Source organism: Ovis aries, chromosome 18 (genome assembly GCF_016772045.2).
Source record: "Ovis aries strain OAR_USU_Benz2616 breed Rambouillet chromosome 18, ARS-UI_Ramb_v3.0, whole genome shotgun sequence".
NCBI classification, from domain to species: Eukaryota; Metazoa; Chordata; class Mammalia; order Artiodactyla; family Bovidae; genus Ovis; species Ovis aries.
In genome coordinates this window covers 18,570,180-18,591,369 of record NC_056071.1, presented here as the reverse complement: position 1 = coordinate 18,591,369, position 21,190 = coordinate 18,570,180, and the positions used below count along the sequence as shown (strand labels likewise).

At 50.2% G+C, this 21,190-nt stretch overlaps 1 protein-coding gene across 4 annotated transcripts in view; it reads left to right on the top strand.

The window, feature by feature from the left end:
* Positions 1-21,190, top strand: part of NTRK3 (neurotrophic receptor tyrosine kinase 3) — a 431,855-nt gene that overhangs the window by 60,742 nt on the left and 349,923 nt on the right. For all 4 annotated transcript variants that reach the window (XM_060401597.1, XM_042235650.2, XM_060401599.1 and 1 more), the window contains exons 2-3: positions 18,257-18,331; positions 18,842-18,913. In XM_060401597.1, coding sequence (XP_060257580.1) covers positions 18,257-18,331; positions 18,842-18,913 — 147 coding nt within the window. The remainder of the gene's footprint in view (positions 1-18,256; positions 18,332-18,841; positions 18,914-21,190) is intronic.

The window sequence follows — 21,190 nt, the reverse complement described above, 5'->3', positions numbered from 1 at the left end:
CACACCCAATTCTCCAGTCACCCTGGTCCCTCTGGGATCCAGGAGCTAAGTAAGCATCAATTCTTGGCTTGGGGGGAGGCCCTTGGGGGCCCTGATCCAGCCCTCTGGCCGGAGTCCTCTTTGCTGGGAGTTTGTGCTCTATTTGTTATTGTCCAGTTGCTCAGTTTTGTCCAACTCTTTGCAACTCCATGGACTGCAGCACGCCAGGCTTTCCTGTCCTTCAGTGTCTCCTGGAGTTTGCTCAGACTCATTTGCATCGACTCATTTGAATCGATGATGCTGTCAAACCGTTTCGAGTATCAGTGCTATTTCTGGGACAGACAGCATAGCCAAGGCACGCTCAGGATCTAGAACGGGAAGACCAGGGAAAGCTCCCAGAAGAAAGGACCTGTCTGAGCTGAGTTTTGAAGGAAGACATCAGAGAAGCATGGGCCAGCATCTTCTCTCTTCGGCCCCATGTTTTATACTTCTCTGAGCCTTGACATTGGACCCCAGCCCTGCCCCATACCCTATACAGCTCTTCTCTGCCACAGGCTGGAGCCCATCTCATCCCAGTTTCAAGGAGAAGCTTCTTGGAACCTCTGAGGTCTCTGCCCACTTGGAGCACAGAGCCAGCACAGAGCCAGAGGAGGGTGAACAAAATAGACTTCAGAGGACTCTGTCATCAAGGTCAAGGAATTTACCTGCTCCCGAGGGAAAAGCCCCTGGTGGAGGAAATGGCAGCCCACTCCAGTATTCTTGCCTAGAGAATATCATGGACAGAGGAGCCTGGCAGGCTACAGTTCATAGGGTCACAAGGAGTCAGACACAGCTGAAGTGATTAAGCATGCACAAGGGAAGCCAGGCACACGCAGGTGACAAGCTCACAGACACAAGTTCCCAGGAGCTGATCAGCGGGATCACCGATCATTGCAACTGGATGCGGATGGTTTGATAAAAGCTTAGCGGAGGGAGGGGCTTCCCTGGTGGCTCAGATGGTAAAGAATCTGACTACAGTGAAGGAGATCAGGGTTCGATCCCTGGGTCAGGAAGATCCTCTGGAGGAGGAAATGGCCACCTACTCCAATATTCATGCCTCGAGAAGCCCATGGACATGGGAGCCTAGTGGGCTACAGTTGAAAAGAGTTGGACACGACTGAATGACTAATACTTTTAGTGGAGAGAGGAAGATGCAGCATATTGGCTTCTGGATGTTGAGCTTCTGGAACATTCGTTAGGTACTCAAGGTGCCTGGCAGGCAGAGGAACAGAGGAACAGGCAGAGACAGTGGCTCAGAGCAAGCAGGAGGGAGCCAGTCCTGGCAGCAAGTGCTTTGTTGGGCTGACTTGTAAAGTGCAGGCTGTGTTCTATGAGGAGGCGGAGGTGTGGGGAGACGTGAGAAAGAGGGTCTCGGGCTACATGCGTGTCACAGCCTCAGCACAGCAGCTACAAGCACGGTCACTCTCCTGGGCACAGAGGCCCCAGATCCTGACCTCAATCCCTGTTCAATCCAGCGACAAGTTGAAAAGCAAAGACTCACATCTGCTTCTCTGTTCTGCTCTTAGTACGGTTCTTCACTTTGGGCCATTAAATGTGTGATTTCCCTCCATACCGGTCAGCCCTCTAATTCTCAGTGGTCACTGAGTGCGTGTCCTCCAATTCAATGCAATTCTGACACTACCTTCCCAGATGGAGTGTCAGATCTCATAGTTAAGGGCTAGGTCCCCTAAGGCGACGTCACCTCAGATGCAAATCACAAGTCCAGGTTGTCACCTGAGCTGCTGACTATAGATCAGAGGTTCCCTGGACCTCCTCCTGGGCTTAGCTAGAGTGACTAGCAAATTTGCTAGAGTGACTCACCGAACTCGGGAATACAGTTCACTTACTGTTTATTGTGTGTGCATGCTAAGTTCCTTCAGTCATATCCAACTCTGTGCGACCCCATGGACTGTAGTCCACCAGCTACAGCTCTGTCCATGAGATTCTCTAGGCATGAATACTGGCATGGGTTGCCATTTCCTTCTCCAGGGGATCTTCCTGACTCAGGGATCGAACCTGCGTCTCTTATGTCTCCTGCATTGGCAGGCAGGTTCTTTACCACTAGCGCCACCTGGGAAGCCCCTTACTGTTTATTGTCACAGTTTATTATAAAAGGGGCCAACTCAAGAGCAGCCAGATGGAAGAGACAGAGAGGGAGAGGCATGGGAGGAGACAGGAGGCTCCATGCCCTCTCCACGCGCATCTCCCTCCCAGCAGCCCCTTCTGGTCGTGAACCTGGAGGCTCCCTGGACCTCGCTTTAGGATTTGTATGGAGGCTTCATTATGTAGGCATTATTGGTTAAATTATTGACTTTTGGTGATCAATTCAGCCTCCAGTAAAGTGAGGTTGAAGGTTCCAACCCTTTAATCACTTGGTTGGGTTCCTTGGCTACCAGCCGCCCATCCTGAGGCCATCCAGGAGCCCCCAGACACAGGCTATTTTGATGTTGTTCAATCGCAAAGTCATGTCTGCCTCTTTGCAACCCCATGAACTGCAGCATGTCAGGCTCCTCTGTCCATGGAATTTTCCCCCACAAGAATACTGGAGTGGGTTGCCATCTCCTACTCCAGGGGATCTTCCTGACCCAGGGGTCAAGCACACGTTTCTTGGGTCTCCTGTATTGGCCGGCAGATTCTTTATTGCTGCTCCACCCAAGAAGCCCAGATTTGGTTAATGGTGTTTATGTGGCCCTTCTGTATCCCGTGCCCAGGACAGACATCACTAATCAATCACAGTTCTTTTTCCGGCTCAACCACAGCCTCCTTCTAGACACAGCAGGCTGGGTTAACTCTCAGCATCCCAGCGATATTGCAGAAAAATTGAAATCTATTCACCATCTCTGCTTTAACATTTCAAGTCAGGAGGACTCAGCAGAGGTACCTTGGGATAATTCAGAAGGAAAGAGTGAGCTCTCCTGTCCATATTTTTTATTTTGTTCTGAAGTGTCCAGGAGGATATGTACTGTGAGAAAAGGAAGACAGGACAGTGGAGAGGTTTAGGCATTAATGGTAGATCTGTGGAACTGGAATTCATCTCTAATTAGGCAGTTATTGAAGGCATGTGGATAGAGAGATGTCTTCCAAGAGGGTGAGTAGATGGGGAAAAGAACAGACGGCTTCTTGCCAGAGGACAGGAAACGGCTCATGATGCCGAAGCAAGAAAGTGAAAAAAGTTAACAAGAGAAAAAACTGCATTTCTTTTTCTGAGGAGTAAGGCCATCTCTCCAGCTCCCAAAGTGGAATCCTCTGGAACCTTAAGGAATGGCAGAGGATTTCCTTACAGATGATAGAGACTAATGCTGTTGACGTCTTCCTTTTCGGTCTTGGATGTAACCAGGGTTTCTTCCACTGGTGATGCTTTAGAGGAGCATGCCTCTCTCCCTGCTGCCTCCACTCCACATCCTGCTTACAGTCTTGGCCCGGCTCACCCATCCTCCTCTGTCCTGTGACATCTCTCTTCTCTGTGGCTTGGTCCCATCCCAGCTTACCATCCAGAGGGAGGGCTGGGTACCACCCATCTGACCTTGCCTTCCTGACGATTACCTTGACTAATCACTCTGACACCCTGGTTTCTGGGGATAATGATTCCTGTAAAGTCAAGGGCGCCCTTTCCTTCCAGTGACCTGGATTACCCTCTTACAAGGAAAGCGCCCAGAGCTTTGGAGTGACTTTTCCACATTAGCTCTGAAGCCGAGTTGCAGTGAGGAAGTCTACCCTTTTAATAGGGGAAAATATTGCCCTCGTCTGTCTTTATGCAGTGCACTTGAGCCTAATGCTCACTTACCAATTCGCCTTTATAACTTCCATATTGAGTGAATTAAGTCCTCCATGTGGGTAGGTATTAAAGAAGTGATAAGTGCTTTATAATTCAGTAAGGGGTGGCCTGGCCATTTTGCATTTTCCTAAGGAAATTGGCCACTCTGAGGGCAGCACTCTCAGGACCCCTGGGCCCAGCTGCTCACAGGCACAGAGCTTGCACTATTGGATTACTCTCAAGCCAGCTGCTCTGGCCTCAACCCGACTTTCCTTCTTGCTCAAACTGTCTCCTCCAAGGCCCACTGGGGAGAAAGGGTCAAAGCTAGTGTCCCTCCCTGCCTCAGGCTGTTTCTGCTTTGGATCAAAGACCTCCTCTTTCTCTCCTGGTTCAAAGCTGAGATGTCTAGGAGGGACTGGAAGTTTTATGATCAACGTGCTTTGAGTAGATGAGAGACGACTGTCTCCAAGGGGCCATAGGGCTCTGTCTCCCTCCCCAACCCCAGAGGCGCAGCACGCTTCTTTACACCTTTGTCTTTTCAGAGAGTTGGAGAACATGCTGGTTCCATCAAGACATTGGGAGCCATGGCCTTTTCATGACTTGCTGCAAGGTCCCAGGGTTCTGAGGAAGAACAGTCATTCGTTACTTTGTTCCTTTAAATCTTCTGCTGTGTACCAAGAACTGGGCAGCATGTTGTGGATACCACAGCAAACAAGATAAACAGGTTGCCTGCCCTCAGAGATCTTGCATTCTGTTGGGAGAAAGAAGCAATAGACGAGTAAACATGCCCATGGGGTCGTTACAGATTTTGGCTACAATATAAAGGAGATAACCAGAGCAACACTTCTCAAGCTCCATATTATTGACACTGTGAAAAAAGTGAAAGTCACTCAGTCATGTCGACTCTTTGCAACCCCATGGGGTACGCAGCCCATGGTATTCTCCAGGCTGGAATACTGGAGCGGGTAGCCATTCCTTCTCCAGGGGATCTTCCCAACCCACGGATCAAACCCAGGTCTCCCGCTTTGCAGGCGGATTCCTTACCAGCTGAGCTACCAGGGAATTCTTGGACATTCTTTGTCGTGAGGCACTGTCTTAAGTTGTAGCATATTTAATAACATCCCTGGCCTCTACCTGGAGATGGAAATGGCAACCCACTCCAGTATTCTTGCCTGGGAAATCCCATGGACAGAGGAGCTTGGCGGGCTACAGTCCACGGGGTCACAGGAGTCAGACACTTAGTGACTAAACCACCACCACCTGGCCTCTACCCACTAGAGACCAGTCATGAGAATCAAAAGTGTCCAAGTGTTCTCTGAGGGGCAAAATCCTCCCCTGCCCTAAGAACGCTGGATCCAGAGGAAGGTGACACAGAACGTCTTTTGCTGGTTGGTCAGGGAAGGTCTCCCTGAAGAGAAGAGTTTGAAAGGGAATCCAAGTACTTTTAAAGGCAAAAACAAGTGCAAGGTCCTGAGAAGCAGGAGGGAGCTTGATGTTTTGAAGACTAGAAAGGAGACCAGTGGGACTAAAGCCAAGTAAACAAAGTTAAGGTTAGCTTGAGCTCAGGAGGGAGAGGGATGAGCCAGACATGGAGGATCCTGCTGGCTGAGGTGGAGAATGAATTCCATCCCAAGTACAGAAGCCATCAGGGGCTGATTTTTGGGGGGAGAGGGTGGAAAAGAGGGGAATGATCTAATTTAGTTACTTAAAATATATATGTATTTTTAATTTTGCTGTGTCAGGCCTTAGTTGCGACACGTGGGATCTTTGATTTTTGTTGTAGTATGCGAGATCTTGTTCCCTGACCAGGGATTGAACTTGGGTCCCCTGCATTGGGACTGTGGAGTCCTAGCCACTGGACCGCCAGGGAGGACACTGGTTTATGTTATGAAAAGCTCTTTCAGGCTCTGTGTGAAGACAGGTTTCGTCAAGTGGAGGTGGAAGCCGTGGAAGCAGGGGTCATGTTTTGGAGGCAGTGGCCTTTGAAAGAGCCGAGGCAGCCTGGGTGGTGAGAGATGATAAGAGTGGGGATGGTGGGCAGTAAGCAGAGCTGATGATCTCCTGCGGAGGTGCACTTGCTAAGGTGTGGGTGTTGGAGGGAGGGAAGGGAGCAATCGGTGATGAAATTCGACTTGGACGACTGTGTGGCATTGACGCCATTTACTGAGATGGAGACGCCCAAGTGGGAGGACAGCAAGAATTGGTGTTGCTGACATATGACGGAAGAGCCTGGAGCTCAGCTGGGAGGTCTGACCAGAGATACCTTTGGGCGCATAGATGGTGTTCGCAGCAGGGCACCTGGGTGAGCTCCCCATGGCCTGGTGAGGGTGAGACCTGGAGGCTCCCCCACTGATGGCTAAAGACTATGGAACCAGCCAAGGAGACTAAGATACGCTATCCAGGGAGAAACCCAGCAGAGAGCGAGGTTAAGAGATTCATAGAGAAGAGAGTGTTTTCAGAAAGAGAGGGTGGTTAACTAGGTAAAATGCTGCTGGGAGGCTGAGAAACTGGATGGCAGAGAAGAATTTGCCAACGTGGAAACCACTGGTGACCTTGACAATATCGTTTCAGTGGAGTGGTGGGGATGAAGACAGACTGGGATGAAGGGTCAAAGGGAGGCGAGGACGGAAGGCCTGGGAATGTGGGCAATTCTTTTGAAAACATTTGGCCTATGGAGATGGAGAGACATGAGTTGGTAGCTGAAGAACATCGAGCTGAGGAGATTTTCTTTGAAATGGGCTTTCCTTGGATGTGTTTATATGCTGATGGAAAAATCTAAGAGGGGGAGAGTGAGGGGACTGGGATGAGAAGGAGAAACATGGAATGAGCCCTGGATTAGTGGATGCGGGCAGGGGAAGGCCCACAGAGGAGCTGGTAGAGGGCTCTCCATTTCAGCGCCTCTGTCAATCCCTTTGAGGTTCAGCCATTTATTCAGATGCCGCTGAGCTTTGCATGGCACTGGGAACACAAGCTTCCAGAAAACTCATATCCTGGTGAAGACCTTAGTCATGTGGGGAAGGGAAGGATGGAGAAGATGTGCTTAGGCACTAAGAGCATTTCCACCTCATCTGCTCCAATGTCTAGTGAGAGGAGGTCCTGCCCACTGCCCCACTCCTGACCCTGATGGTGGGCAGTAGACCAGAGATCTCTCCTGGAGGCGGGGAGGTCCGGTCCAGGTCTGGTCCTGAGATCTCTGGGATCACCCCATCTCTGGGCTCTGCAGTGATTCCCCAAGTTGCCTGTCCCCATTTGGGATGTTGAATCATGTGCCCTGGGCCACATTCTTCTTCAGAGATCAAGCTCAGGGTTTCTGCCGGTTCAGCTGCTGAGCAGGGCCCAGGGAGAGGACCGTAGAGGTGCCGTGCCTGGAACACCTCTGGCGTGAGTTAGGGCATCTAGGTGGCTACTTAGCACCAATCTGGATAACACCCTGAGTATATACTTACCCTGGGGCAGTATTTGAGATTCTGGAGGTAAGGGAGTTGGGAGTAAGACAGATAGGAGCTCTGTTCTGATGCATTATAGTTCTAGGGACACGACAAACACATAATCAAATAATCAAATAAGACAATTACAGATGGTTATTAAGGGCTGTGAAGGACATAAACAGGGGCTTGCGCCAGAGAGCAGCTGGCGGGGAAGGGAGGGTGGGCTCACCGAGGAGTCAGCTGGCTTCTCCGAGAAGGTGACCTTGGAGGGGAGGCCTGAGAGATTAGAAGGAGTCAGAGAAGAGCGTTTCCTGGAAGTTCTGATCAGGAATTAGCCTGGTAGGTTTAAAGAACAGAAGGCACGTCCCTGTGGCCGGGGCTTGGAAAACCATGGGGTGTGTTCAGGGAGGGAACCATGGAAGCAGCTGGCGATCAGCTTGTGGGCCACGACGGCCTGGGTTTTGGATTTTATTTTAAGGAGCAAAGGAAGCAGTTGGAGGGTTATAAGCAGGAAAGAGGAGGATTGCACTGGAGGAGAGTCTGTTGGGGGAGGGTGAAGCCTGGGAGGCCAGCTCAGAGGTGGTGGCTGCTTGCAGTTATAGGCGGTGGCTCCCAGGCATGTGGATGTGAGGGCAGCAGTGGACATGGGGAGAAGCAGACAGACTGGCGAGGGGCAGGCCAGTCTGGTCACAGGCTGGGACCTATGCAGGGCAGCCTGGGCTCCCCAGTAAGCTGGCTGAGCCCCCAGATGCATGCCTTTGACTGTTCCTCTGTTAGGAGACACCGCATTTCAGCAGGTGGAGAGCATAGGTGTGCACACAAGCAGCCCCCGTTCCTGGCACGAGTCTCAGAGTGGATCAGGAAGCCGGCACAGATGCTGTCGCCTTCCATCTGTTTACCGCACGACCTGAGTGTTCCTTTCTGCGGTCCCGGGGGTGCCTGCAACGTGGGGCTGGTTCACCATGGTCCTTGGCGGGCAGCTGCTTATAGAGCTGGTGTGCTCATGTGCTGGCATGCTGGGGCTGCCAGCCCAGGAAGGCTCCCCAGGCGTCTGTCAAGGGAGGAGAGCCGAGTGACTTGGCTTGTGCGATCCGAGGCAGTTCTTCCCCAGTCCTCTGGTGCTTGAGCTCCACGGGGCTATTGCTCCAGACGGTTTGTTTATAATGCTAAACATATCAGATAATTGAAGGCTAATGCTTCTGTCTGGATCACTAGATATAATAGGCCTGGATAACAAATCAATTTTCTCCTTGCCCTACAAGGTTGGGAAGTCGAACATCCAGCATATTCTTGGTGTGTGTGCATGGGTGTGCATGTGTGTGTGAGTGCGTGTATGTGAACACTCATGCATCTGTGTGCTCTAACACTGACTTATTACAAAATGAGACTCCAAGCTAGTTTCCCCAGGTACCCAACTCGATACTTGAATTTGGGCCACCATTTTAGATTCAAGTGAGAAGGTGATGGGAGCCCCATGTCTTACAGGAAGCAGGGACATCTGGAGGTGAAAGGATGGGAGGTCTGTCCAGCCTTGATATCTGAAACTCCTGTGTTCCTGGAGGACTCAGTACTCATATAAAAAGCATCTGAGAAGCGCCAGTTTCAGCTACCTCCTGCCAGGATACACCTCCCAGAATGGCAATAGGAACATGTGAATTATGAATTAACAAGAACACTTACTTATCTGGTTAGCTTGATCATCCAGAAAGGGTATTCGAAACGAAGTAAGAAAACAAAGGCAAATATCTATCTATCTCTGTGTGTGTGTGCACGGATGTGCACACACAGGTCTGTGCATGATTTTTTTCATATTCTCTTAAATTCTTATTCAGATTCTTACTACTCTGACATAAGGCACAGTGCCAAAGGCAGTCATAGAGTCAGCTCTGATTTGCACTGGTTCTGGGTGTCAGAGCTGCACGGAGGATGTGGGCATGGCCTCAGCTAATCCTCAGAGCACCCAGATTTCTTGTTAGGAGACTGAGGTCTGCAGAGGCTGGAGTTACTGGTCCTGAGGCATCCAGTTTCCAAATTCTGGATGTGGGTGTTGACTGTCCACTGTTATTTTGTTTCTTCTTATTTATTTTTATTGAAGAAGGACAGGGAAGCCTGGCTTGCTGCAGTCCATGGGTCACAGAGAGTCGGACACAACTGAGGGACTGAACAACAACAGTTGATTTACAATGTTGGTAATTCCTGTTGTATGGCAAAGTGACTCAATTACATATACATACAAATAATACTTCATGCACATAATATGTTAGATATGTAGATAAATGGGCTTGCTTAGTGGCTCAGATGGTGAAGAATCGGCCTGCCATGCAGGAAACCCAGATTCAATCCCTGGGTCAGGAAGATCCCCTGGAAAAGGAAATGGCAACCCACTCCAGTACTCAGTATTCTTGCCTGGAGAATTCCATGGACAGAGAAGGCTGGTGGGCTACAGTGCATGGAGTTGCAAAGAGTTGGACACCACTGAGCAACTAACCTAGTAAAGTAATGCTCAAAATTCTCCAAGCCAGGCTTCAGCAATACGTGAACCATGAACTTCCAGATGTTCAAGCTGGATTTAGAAAAGGCAAAGGAACCAGAGATCAAATTGCCAACATCCGCTGGATCATGGAAAAAGCAAGAGAGTTCCAGAAAAACATCTATTTCTGCTTTATTGACTATGCCAAAGCCTTTGACTGTGTGGATCACAATAAACTGGGGAAAATTCTTAAAGAGATGGGAATACTAGACCACCTGACCTGCCTCTTGAGAAACCTGTATGCAGGTCAGGAAGCAACAGTTAGAACTGGACATGAAACAACAGACTGGTTCCAAATAGGAAAAGGAGTACGTCAAGGCTGTATATTGTCACCCTGCTTGTTTAACTTCTATGCAGAGTACATCATGAGAAATGCTGGGCTGGAGGAAGCACAAGCTGGAATCAAGATTAATGGGAGAAATATCAATAATCTCAGATACGCAGATGACACCACCCTTATGGCAGAAAGTGAAGAAGAACTAAAGAGTCTCTTGATGAAAGTGAAAGAAGAGAATGAAAAAGTTGGCTTAAAGCTCAACATTCAGAAAACTAGGATCATGGCATCTGGTCCCATCGCTTCATGGCAAATAGATGGGGAAACAGTGGAAACAGTGGCAGACTTTATTTTTATGGGCTCCAAAATCACTGCAGATGGGGACTGCAGCCATGAAATTAAAAGACGCTTACTCTTTGGAAGGAAATTTTTGACTAACCTAGACAGCACATTAAAAAGCAGAGACATTACTTTGTCAACAAAAGTCTGTCTAGTCCAGGCTATGGTTTTTCCAGTGGTCATGTATGCATGTGAGAGTTGGACTATAAAGAAAGCTGAGTGCCAAAGAATTGATGCTTTTGAACTGTGGTGTTGGAGAAGACTCTTGAGAGTCCCTTGTACTGTAAGGAGATCCAACCAGTCTATCCTAAAGGAGATCAGTCCTGGGTGTTCATTGGAAGGACTGATGTTGAACCTGAAACTCCAGTACTTTGGCCACCTGATGCGAAGAGCTGACTCATTTGAAAAGACCCTGATGCTGGGAAAGATTGAGGGCAGGAGGAGAAGGGGACGACAGAGGATGAGATGGTTGGATGGCATCACCGACTCAATGGACATAGGTTTGGGTGGACTCCAGGAGTTGGTGATGGACAGGGAGGCCTGGTGTGCTGCGGTTCATGTGGTCACAAAGAGTTGGACACGACTGAGCAACTAAACTGAACTGAGCAACTAACCCACACCCTACCCCGTACACATATTATCTATTCCTTTTAAAATAGTTTATTTTTCCATTATGGTTTATCATAGATTCTTTTTTTTTAATTGGAAGATAATTGCTGTGCAATGTTTTGTTAGTTTGTGTTGTGTAACAATGTGAATTGTCCTATGTACACATATATCCCCTCCCTCTGAGCCCAAGTCACTCAGCACCCAGCTGAGCTAAGGGTGTCCACTCTTGATCTCTGTTCTCCAGTGGACTGCAGGGCAGCATCTTAGAAGGGCCCTGGGGTCACAGCTTGATAGCAAAGAAGAGCCAGAAAATCTTTTAAAAATGGAAGCAGTAGCCCTTAGAATTCAGGCATCATTTCAGGATAGAATTGTTTTGGGCAGGGATACAGGTTCTACCTACTTCAAGGGCCTCTGAGCCTAGCTCAGATGGACAGGTAAGTTGATCGCAATGATCCAGGATCTTCAAGAAAATGTTCTAAGTCATGTTCTGTCTGTTTTGTTGCTGTTTAGTCGCTGTCGTATCCGACTCTTTTGCGACCCCATGGACTCCAAAGACTATCAGCTCCACATATGTCCCCTCCTCCTTGAACCTCCCTCTCTCCCCTCTGAAAAGTGAAAGTGTTAATCACTCTGCTGCTGCTGCTAAGTCGCTTCAGTCGTGTCCGACTCTGTGCGACCCCATAGATGGCAGCCCACGAGGCTCCCCCGTCCCTGGGATTTTCCAGGCAAGAGTACTGGAGTGGGTTGCCATTTCCTCCTCCAGGGGATCTTCCCTACCCAGGGATCGAATCTGGGTCTCCCACATTGCAGGCTGATTCTTCACCCCTCTAGGCCATCACAGGATACCGAGCTGAGCCCCCTGTGTTATACAGCAGCTTCCTACTAGCACTTCGAAGGCCTCTTCATTGCATGGGAATATGAAATGTTCCATGCAGAGAGTCACGTCAGTGGCCTGTCCCTGCCCCCTTGTCACTGCCCTTTCCTTATGCCACAGAATCATGACACTCTGCTGACGTTCTGCCAGGAGCCAACGTGCAACATTTTTCCAGGGAGAGGAAGGAAGGAATGGAGGCTTAGTTCAGGACAGCACTGAGCTCCAGAGCCAGAGCTGAGCTCAGTGTTACAGCTCAGAAAACTTCCATAAGGTCTCGGTGGGGGGCCCTTGGTCAAAGCACATGCTCCTTCCAGGTAGACTTGGGAAGGATGGAGTCACTCCCAGTGGCTCAGCGAGCATTTATTCCTGGAGATAAACCCAAGCCACAGCTGCTTTGAACCCCTGTAAGGATGAGTCAGAACACAAGTGAAATGCTAATTAACATGTGTGTGCACGGGTGCGTGCATGCCAAGTCCATCCAGTCGTGTCCAACCCTTTTGCAACCCCATGGACCGTGGCCCGCCAGCCTCCTCTGCTCATGGCATTCTCCAGGCAAGAATGCTGGAGGGGGTTGCCATGCCCTCCGCTAGGGGGTCTTCCCAACGCAGGGATTGAACCCGCATCTCTTAGGTCTCCTGCATTGGCAGGTGCGTTCTTTACCACTAGCCCCACCCGCTAATTAATTAAGCCCCTGTTAATTAATATATTCATAGATAGTATAAAAATCCTTTGCATTAGAATTCATCCAGTTGCGCTTTTGTACCATTATTTCTTCCTCCTTCTGTTTGGCTAGGGCCAATACGGAAATGAACTGGCAATCTCCAAGCGCATAAAAACTAGACGGTGCAGACTGTGGTCTTTATTTTAATTAAAAATATGCCATGTGGATATGTTTAAGAGTTGTTTGTATCTCCAGTATTTAAAAGTTAAAGGCAGAAAACTCTAGAACACTGCAACATTCAAATCCATCCAACAGCGGAGGACTAAGCTGGTTGTGGATGCTCATGAGAGGTGCAAGGCACCGTGCACCTGGCAGAGCTCTCCCCCGCACCTGGCTACCCAGAAAGATAAGGACTGCCTGGGACAAAGGAGCATCCTGCCTTTCTTTAGATGCAGCAGGCCCAGTATTTCCTTGTCTTCCCAAGCTTTTCTCTCTGCTCTCTGCTGTCAGATGGCTGTTATTTTCCCCTGTGATCCCTCACTGCTATTAATGAGCTGTTCTTCATAACCAAATTTTCCAGATAACAAAATTTAAATACAGAACCTCTGCATGTTCAACCTCCTCACTGGATGTTTCTTCTTTTCCCTAAGATGCATTACACACCTCCTTAACTTTTGAAGCAAAGTAGATGAAAACACGGGGCTTCCCTGGTGGCTCAGCGGTAAAGGGTCTTAAATAGAAGCGTTCTGTAATAAAGCAATGTTTCCCATCCTGAATACTGTGGACATTTGGGGCAGATGATTCCTTGCTGTGGGGATGCTGCCTGGTGGATGATGGGATGTTTAGAAGCATCACTGTGGATGCCCGTGTCACTGCCTGACCCCAGTGTGACCCTCAAAAATGTCCCCTGGTGTGCGTGCCCCATCGCTTCAGTCTTGCCCGATTCTTGGAGGCTCTATGGACTGTAGCGTCAGAATCCTCTGTCCATGGGATTCTCCAGGAAAGAATGCTGGAGTGGGTTGCCATGCCCTCCTCCAGGGGATCTTTCCGACCCAGGAATCAAACCTGGATCTCCTGCATTGCAGGCAGATTCTTTACTGCTGAGCCATAGGGAAGCCCCCAAGATGTCTCCAAGCATTGCCAAATGACCTCTGGGAGCAAAATTGCCTCTAGTTGGGAACCGCTGAATTCAAGAGACTAAAGTGGAGGGAATTAGAGTAGGGATGGGCGCCCGGAGTCACACTGAGGGGAGGCTGCAAGTCTTTGCGGGGCCACCAGCGCCGCATGCTGTGCCTGAGCAGACGATGCGGGATCTGGGCTCCTGCTGACCTGTGTTCCTGGCACCGCTCTGAGTTCTCGAGCCTTCCGCAGCAGTGCCAGGCGGGTGCAAGGCTGCCGCTCGGATGGGCTGGTGCAGCCTGTCATCCTGGGAGAGGGAGACCAGTGACTGCCCTGCTGGACAGGGCTCAAGGGCTTAACCTTCCTTGAAAAACATGGTCATTCTTGTTGTTTAGATGGTAAGTTGTGTCCCACTCTTTTTGTGACCCCCATGGACTGTAGCCTACCAGGCTCCTCTGTCCATGGGATTCTCCAGGCACTCACTGGAGTGGGTTGCCATTTCCTTCACCAGGGGATCTTCCCAGATCAGGGATAGAACCCGAGTCTCCTGCATTGGCAGGTGGATTCTTTACCACCGAGCTACCTGGGAAGCCCTCCATCATTTGTGATTGCTTTCCAGATGACAGAATCCATGCGCCATGCAAACAGCCTGGACAGCCCAGAAAAGCACACCAAAAGAAGCCATGTGTAATTGTACTGGGCCAAGGGAACCACCATTTACTACAGACCAAAGCAAGGCAGACCTCTCTCAGACTTGGTCTTATTTATTTACTATATTTTTAGAACCTGCCTTTTCCACTTAAACTCACGGTCTCTGCATTAGCACAAAGCAGCCAGCAGAGTTACGACCCCTGGGGCTGGTACCAAGTGGTGAGTCACTGGGAAAGCTTGGCAGGCTCCCTGCCCATGTCAACGGCAAATGTCAGGCTGCACCTTCGCGGTTCTGCTCTTCCCTGAGAACCCGCTCGGCGCTGCCGTCTGTGCACCCTCTGACGCTGTTTATAATTTCAGCTCGAACAGTTTTCCTGGAGGTCATGAATGACAGGTTTACTGCCCCTCCACCCTTCTGCCACTCGGAGTTTTTATCAATGATGGCTGAGAAATGACAACTTCCAGCAGAACCAGGCTGCCCTTTTAGCATGATAACTGAGAGAAGACTGCTCGGCCTCTACAGAAGTGAAAAGAATGAAAATGTTAGCTGCTTAGCTGTCTCCATATCTTTGTGACCCCATGGACTGTAACCCCCCGAAGGCTCCTCTGTCCATGGGATTTTCCAGGCAAGAATACTGGAGTGGGTAGTCATTCCCTTCTCCAGGGGACCTTCCCAGCCCAGGGATCAAACCCAGGTCTCCTCTGCAGGCTGATTAGTTACGGTCTGAGCCATCAGGGAAGCCCAGCCTCTACAAAGCCTGAGGTTAAAAATAATCATCACAGTGGGCACTCCCTGAGGACTTACTCTGACCCCAGCTGCTGTAACGGCTTTTTAATGTAATGTGCAATCCTTATGTCCTCCTTATGCTGGAGGTATTCTATTATTCCCATTTGACAGATGAAGAAACTGAGGCACAGACAAGTGAAGAAACCTGGACAGGGTCCCATAGATCGAGGTAGCGATGGAGACAGGATCTGTATCCTGGCAGTCTGGCTCTAGGCAGGGGTCAGCAACCTGTTTCTATGAAAGGCCAGAAAGTCAATATTTTAAGTGAGCTTCTGCAGCAATAACTCAACTCCATTTTTGCTGAGAAAAGTGGTCACAGACAAGAGTAAATGAGCAGATATGTACATGGAGATTTAAATTTCATATACTTTTCACATGTCACAAAATAGGATTCTATGTTAGATTAAAAAAAATGTAAAAACTATTCTTATTTCTCAGGCTGTATGGAAATGGGTTGTGGGCTGGAGTTTGTAGTGGCTAACCCAGCTTCGGAGCACCAACTCCTAATCACACAGTTGCTATAAAAGTGCCGTTCCCCGATGTAGGAAAATTCAGACTCAAAAGAAGATACAAGGGGCTATATGATATAGACGAGAGAGCCCGGTGCACCCAGGACTTCAGCCATCATCCTGCTGTGTCAGTGAGCGCCTCTGCCGGGGAAGGGTCATTTGTGGGCATAAGGACAGGGAGGCTGAGAGAGGTCAAGTATTCGACTGCAATAATGATTGACAACTCAGCCATAATAAAAACACATTTCTGGAATTCTAATGTGGGCTCAGAAAACTGATTTCATTTATTTAAACAACTTGATCGACAGCTGCTTGTTGGGAGCTTGTGTGAAGCTGGGCTCCCATGAATGAAGACCCGTCGGCAGGAACACTGCAATCTGTTAACACTTGGTGGCTTACATGGACTGAGTGGATACCCCGCGTGGGGGTGGGGCTGGCACAGGTCCTTCTGCCCCCTCTGAACTTCCTTCTCAGCTGACATGGAGCCGGGATCCCTGCCTTGGCGAACCCAGACCAAACAAACTGTCCTAGGGCCATGCGGCTTCCAGGGGAGGAGGCTTTGGAGAAGGAATTCAGTACCGACCTGGCCACCTGGCCCATGTCCCCAGCAGATGCTAATGTGTCTGGCTGCTTAGCAGGGGCTCCGAGAGAATGCGGTACGAAAAGGGCTCTTGGCATACCTTGTCGCTGTGCGGCTCTGAAATGCTTCCAGAGGCCCTGGCCACCGCCTCCCTGTGGCCTTCCTGGCGCTGGTCCCACCTGATGGCAGATGGCAGAACCACGGGGGAGGTGGGGCCTGGGCGGGGATGTCTGGGGAAGGGGGCTGTCTTTCCCATGCCTTGGGTACCACTGTCTCAGGGCGAGCTCTCATGTCTTCCCCCTCCTCTCCAAGAGGATGCTTAGACTTTGGGGGCACTGATGGGAGAGTCAGAGCCCAGGAGGGCTGCAGGAGGCCTTTTCCTATGGCCCCTGGAGCTCCTTGGGGTGGTGGGGGTGTATGAATGGCCTCCTCTCAGATGACTTTGGAGCTGGAAAGGACCTTGGTAATCAGTAGTCAAATGCAGAGGTCCCTAACCTCCGGGATCTAAAGCCTGATGATCTGAGGTAGAGCTGATGTAATAATAATAGAAATAAAATGCACAATAAACGTAATACACTTGAATCATCCCCCAACCACCCACCCTCTCCAGTCGGTAGAAAAATTGTCTTCCACAAAACCAGTCCCTGGGGCCAAAAATGGTTGAGGACTGTTTGTCTAATGGTTCTCAACCTGGACCCCAAAGCAGTAATGTAGGATGTTTGTCCCTGGTGTTTTCTCTCTCTCTCTCTCTCTCTCTCTCTCTCTCTCTCTCTCTCTCTCTATATATATATATATATATACACCAAACAAAGGAAATCAAATCCATACCATGATGAGCCCTTCCATGCTAACAGTACTTTCGAGAATTCCTTTGCTTTGCGCTGGAAATTATCTGCTGGATGAGTCAGTGCTGGTTTATGCCCGTTGATAAAAAAAACTCTGGTTAACAGTGATTTATATCTTGGATTAGTAAATCTGAGAAGATGAATTAATTATTGCTTAATAAGTGTGTGTGCTTGCTTGACACATGTTTAGGGAGCTAAGCATGAAATCTCTCGGGAGAAAGTTCTAAAAGATCTTTGTAAAGAGATGGGGGAGAAACTGCTGATCTGGTGTAACTCTCTCCCCTTACAAATGAGGACACCAGAGGCCCAGGGTGTTGAGAGCTCATGCTCAAAGCCACGGCTGCTAAAGTCCCAGAGATAAAGCTGGAATCCGGCTCCTCAAATGCCAGCCTCCTGTTCTTTCCGTGACACCCAGGCCTTTGGTCATGCCTCCTTTGTGGATGTGGTTATGCCATATGAAGCCACTGACGTTCTTGAACTCCAGATGAATTGGATCATGGTAACCAAAGGGGGCTTCCCTGGTGGCTCAGACGGTAAAGAATCTGCCTGCAATGCAAGAGACTCAGATTTGATCCCTGTGTCGGAAAGATCCCCTGGAGAAGGGAACGGCTGCCCACTCTGGTATTCTTGCCTGGAGAATTCCATGGAGAGTGGAGCCTGGCGAGTTACGGTACATGGGGTCGAAGAGAGTCAGACACGACTGAGTGACTAACTTTCACTCTCACCCAAAGGGGGTCTTCGGTGTCTGGCCCTTAGGGGACCCTGAGGTGGTGTGTGTTCCTTCTGGGCTTTTCCACTGAAAAGCCATGTTCACGAGCAAGCTGCCCCCAACCCCTTTTAAAAAAATCACTTAATTTGTATTGTCTCTGTGGGCAGGAATGTAGAAAATGAGCCTGTTCTTAAAAAAAAAAAAAATCCTAGAAGTTAAAAAGAACTAAAAGAGAATGAAAAGAAACTGAATTAGGAAGACCTGCAGGGAGATTGAATCTCAAGAATGTAAAGAGTAGTCTTTCTAGAGCCCAGGGGATGTGAGGGCATTAAACACTATCCATGGGCTCAGAACTTGGGATCCCCCAGCAAGCCCATCAGCCAGGTTATGTGTGTGGCCCCATGCAGAGAGAGAATGAAGCAGGCTCAGAGATGACTGGGGACTTGGTGGAGAGCCTGGCTCACGGGTGGCTGCTCCAGGATTTAAGCCCAGGTCTCTGGCACTAAAGCCAGCATCTTTCTGGTGATCCCTCTGCTGACCTGAACCTTGCCTTTCCTCCCTCCCTGCAGACACATAGAGAACTGGCGCGGTCTGCACACGCTCAACGCTGTGGACATGGAGCTCTATACTGGCCTCCAAAAGCTGTGAGTGCACCAGCTCCCGGTGGGGGTGGGGGCAGGGGCCAGCCCATACATAGTCCAGGCTTCAAGATACAACCTGAACCCACGTCCCCCGGGTTAGTGCTTTCCTCAGCCCCGTGCTGGACTGATGGTCCCCAAGGAGCAGGGATATTCCCAGTCACCTCCTCCTTTGGATTCAGTGCGAGTGACTGCGGGGGAATTGAGGTGGGGAAAGGGAGAAGGCTGCAGTTGCTAGAGTTGCTGGACCAGAGTCTTATTCACTTGCCAGGATGGGCACACTTCTCACCCTCACCCAGGTCCCAGTGGGATGTAAGCCCAGATCCTGCCCACTGGTCCTGTGGTCCTGTCCCTCAACTGGACCACAAGTGATGACTGGTGATGAAGAAATGCATTCAGTTTACAGAGGCATCTGTCGTCCAGTCTTGGCCTCACTGGCTGTCAGCCTCGGCCCAGAGCAGAGCTGTATCTCTACCCCGTAGGCTCTGCTGACCCTCTTTTCCTCTCTCTCTTCAGGACCATCAAGAACTCAGGACTTCGGAACATCCAGCCCAGAGCCTTCGCCAAGAACCCCCACTTGCGCTATATGTGAGTAGAGCTGGGTCCGGGCCACAGGGAGTCGGTGGGTGGGTGGATGGGGGCAGGCATACGGCAGGGAGAGAGAGTCCTGGGGGTGAAGCCCGAGGCCTGAGATCTGGACCTGGCTTCGCTAGTGTGTGTCCTGCGGCAAGTCCCATCGCTTCTCTGGGACTCAGAGTTTTGCCCCTTAAGATGAGGGTTTTGGGTTTGATGATCTCTGAGGTTCCTATTGGAAGGTAAAGCCTGAGACTAGGGAGTTGGTTTGTTCACTTTTTATGATGAAATTTGCAACTTAATGGGAATGTAAATGAGAGGAAATTCCCCATATAAGGGTAGTGTGTGACGTGAATACTACTCTTCAGAGACCATTTGTAGGTCCGTAAGTGTGTGTGTGTGTGTGTATGTGTGTGTGTTGGGGTGGGGGGGGGGAGGGCGGGGGGGGGGGGGGTTGGCTGAGAGAAAGCAGGGCCAGGCCAAGTGTCACGTCTAGATAGATCCTGAGTTCAGTGGCGAAGAGCTCTGGAAAGCAGAGACACCAGTATATAAAGCCACACAGCTTCGGGACGCGCTGGAGATGACCTGGGTCTGCTGGAATCCTGTCTGTCTGAATCTCCTCCTCCTGCCTCTCCCCGCCCACCACTGCCATGTGTGATGGTGGTGGAGCCTCCGCAGGCTCAGCTCTGCCTAGACCCGTGCAGACGGAATCTCACGAGCTTCGTGCTTCCTCTCTAAGCCTAGTTCTGGGCTGAAGGCTCTGGGGTTTGATGGGAGGACTGCCATTTCCTGGGGAGAGACAGGCTCGAAAGGAAACCTAGAGCCAGCAATTAGGGAAAGTGCCAACACACTGCACCCATGGGGGTCCTTGGTATTCAGTCAGGTCTTTGCAGATGGTGGCCATCTTGGACATCTATGGGGCATGTTCTCCAAGAGCAGAGATTCCATAGGAACCAGCAGGGTGGAGTCTGCTGTATTTGGCCAGAAAATGGAGGAATGGTGTGCAGATGAATCTTTCCTCCGGCCACCTGAGAGTTGCTCTGGTGCAGGCACTTTGGACTTGGAGGGCATCCGGCTGCATAGGAATCTCACCAGAAGAGACAGAGCATCCGAGGGAAGTGGAGGGGAGGTGGAGGAAGAGAAAAGATCGTGGAGAATTGTGGTGGGCGGGTTGTTTCTCCTTTGGGGGTGTCCTGGCCTCACCCCTGGGCCTTTGCGTGTTTCTCCAAGCACCTAGTGAAAGCTTAGGGCTTCCCTGGTGGCTCAGCAGTAAAGAATCCACCTGCCAATGCAGGAGACACAGGAGATGCAGGTTCCATCCCTGGGCTGGGAATATGCCCTGGAGGAGAGCATGGCTACCTACTCCAGTATTCTTGCCTGGAGACTCCCGTGGATAGAGAAGCCTGGTGGGCTACAGATCACAGAGTTGCAACAGAGTCAGACACGACTGACTCGACTGAGCGTGAGTGAGGGCTTGATTAGTATTTTTATTTTTGAAATCAGCGATGGCCACCCCTTCTTTGTGCTGAGCTTTCTCTCCTCCCTTTGGACATGGCACACTGCAGGGCCATTACTCAGGGTCTTATGTAGTAGCCATAGGGGACCGAGTGCCCCTCTATGCCCCACCACAGCTGTCTCAATTATTCGTTGCCCCCTTGCCCTAGTTGAGCCTCTGCGGCGGGATTCTCCTGATGTGTGTTCTTTGCAGCTGGGGGTGCAGCTGGGACCAGATGTTGCAGGTGTTTTTTTTACAGGGGATTTGACTTTCCATGTAAACTGTCCCAGGGGATGAAGCTTTTGACCTCTGAGAAGTCTCCTTTTCATGCTAACTCATATGAGGGTCACAGAGCCAGATGCCCACAGAGGACCAATGGGGACAGTGGAAGCTGGGGACCACGTGTTCCCGCTTAGGGCCAGCCTGTAGACAGTTCTAGCAGACTGCTGCCATAAGGAAGTGGGGCCTTGGGTTGCCAGATTTACTGTGGGGTTTTTTTTTTTTTTTCCAAGGAGAGCTGGAGGTTTAGTGAAACCTCTCAAATTTTAAATACTGGCACTAAAAATAAAACCTTTCAACACCATGGGCCAGGCAGGATCACACTGTGGACAGAATGTGACATAGGGAATGCCAACTTGGGGGCCGGGGTCGGACTTAGGGGGACAGAAGCTGCCTGCACGGGAGAGGCTCTGTCCTTTTAGACGGCAGTGGCTTGGTGCTCAGAATCTGCCTGCGCACCTGTCACCTGTGGCTCTCCAGGGATTTGAGAGGGTTTTCAGACGTATCACATGTCCAAG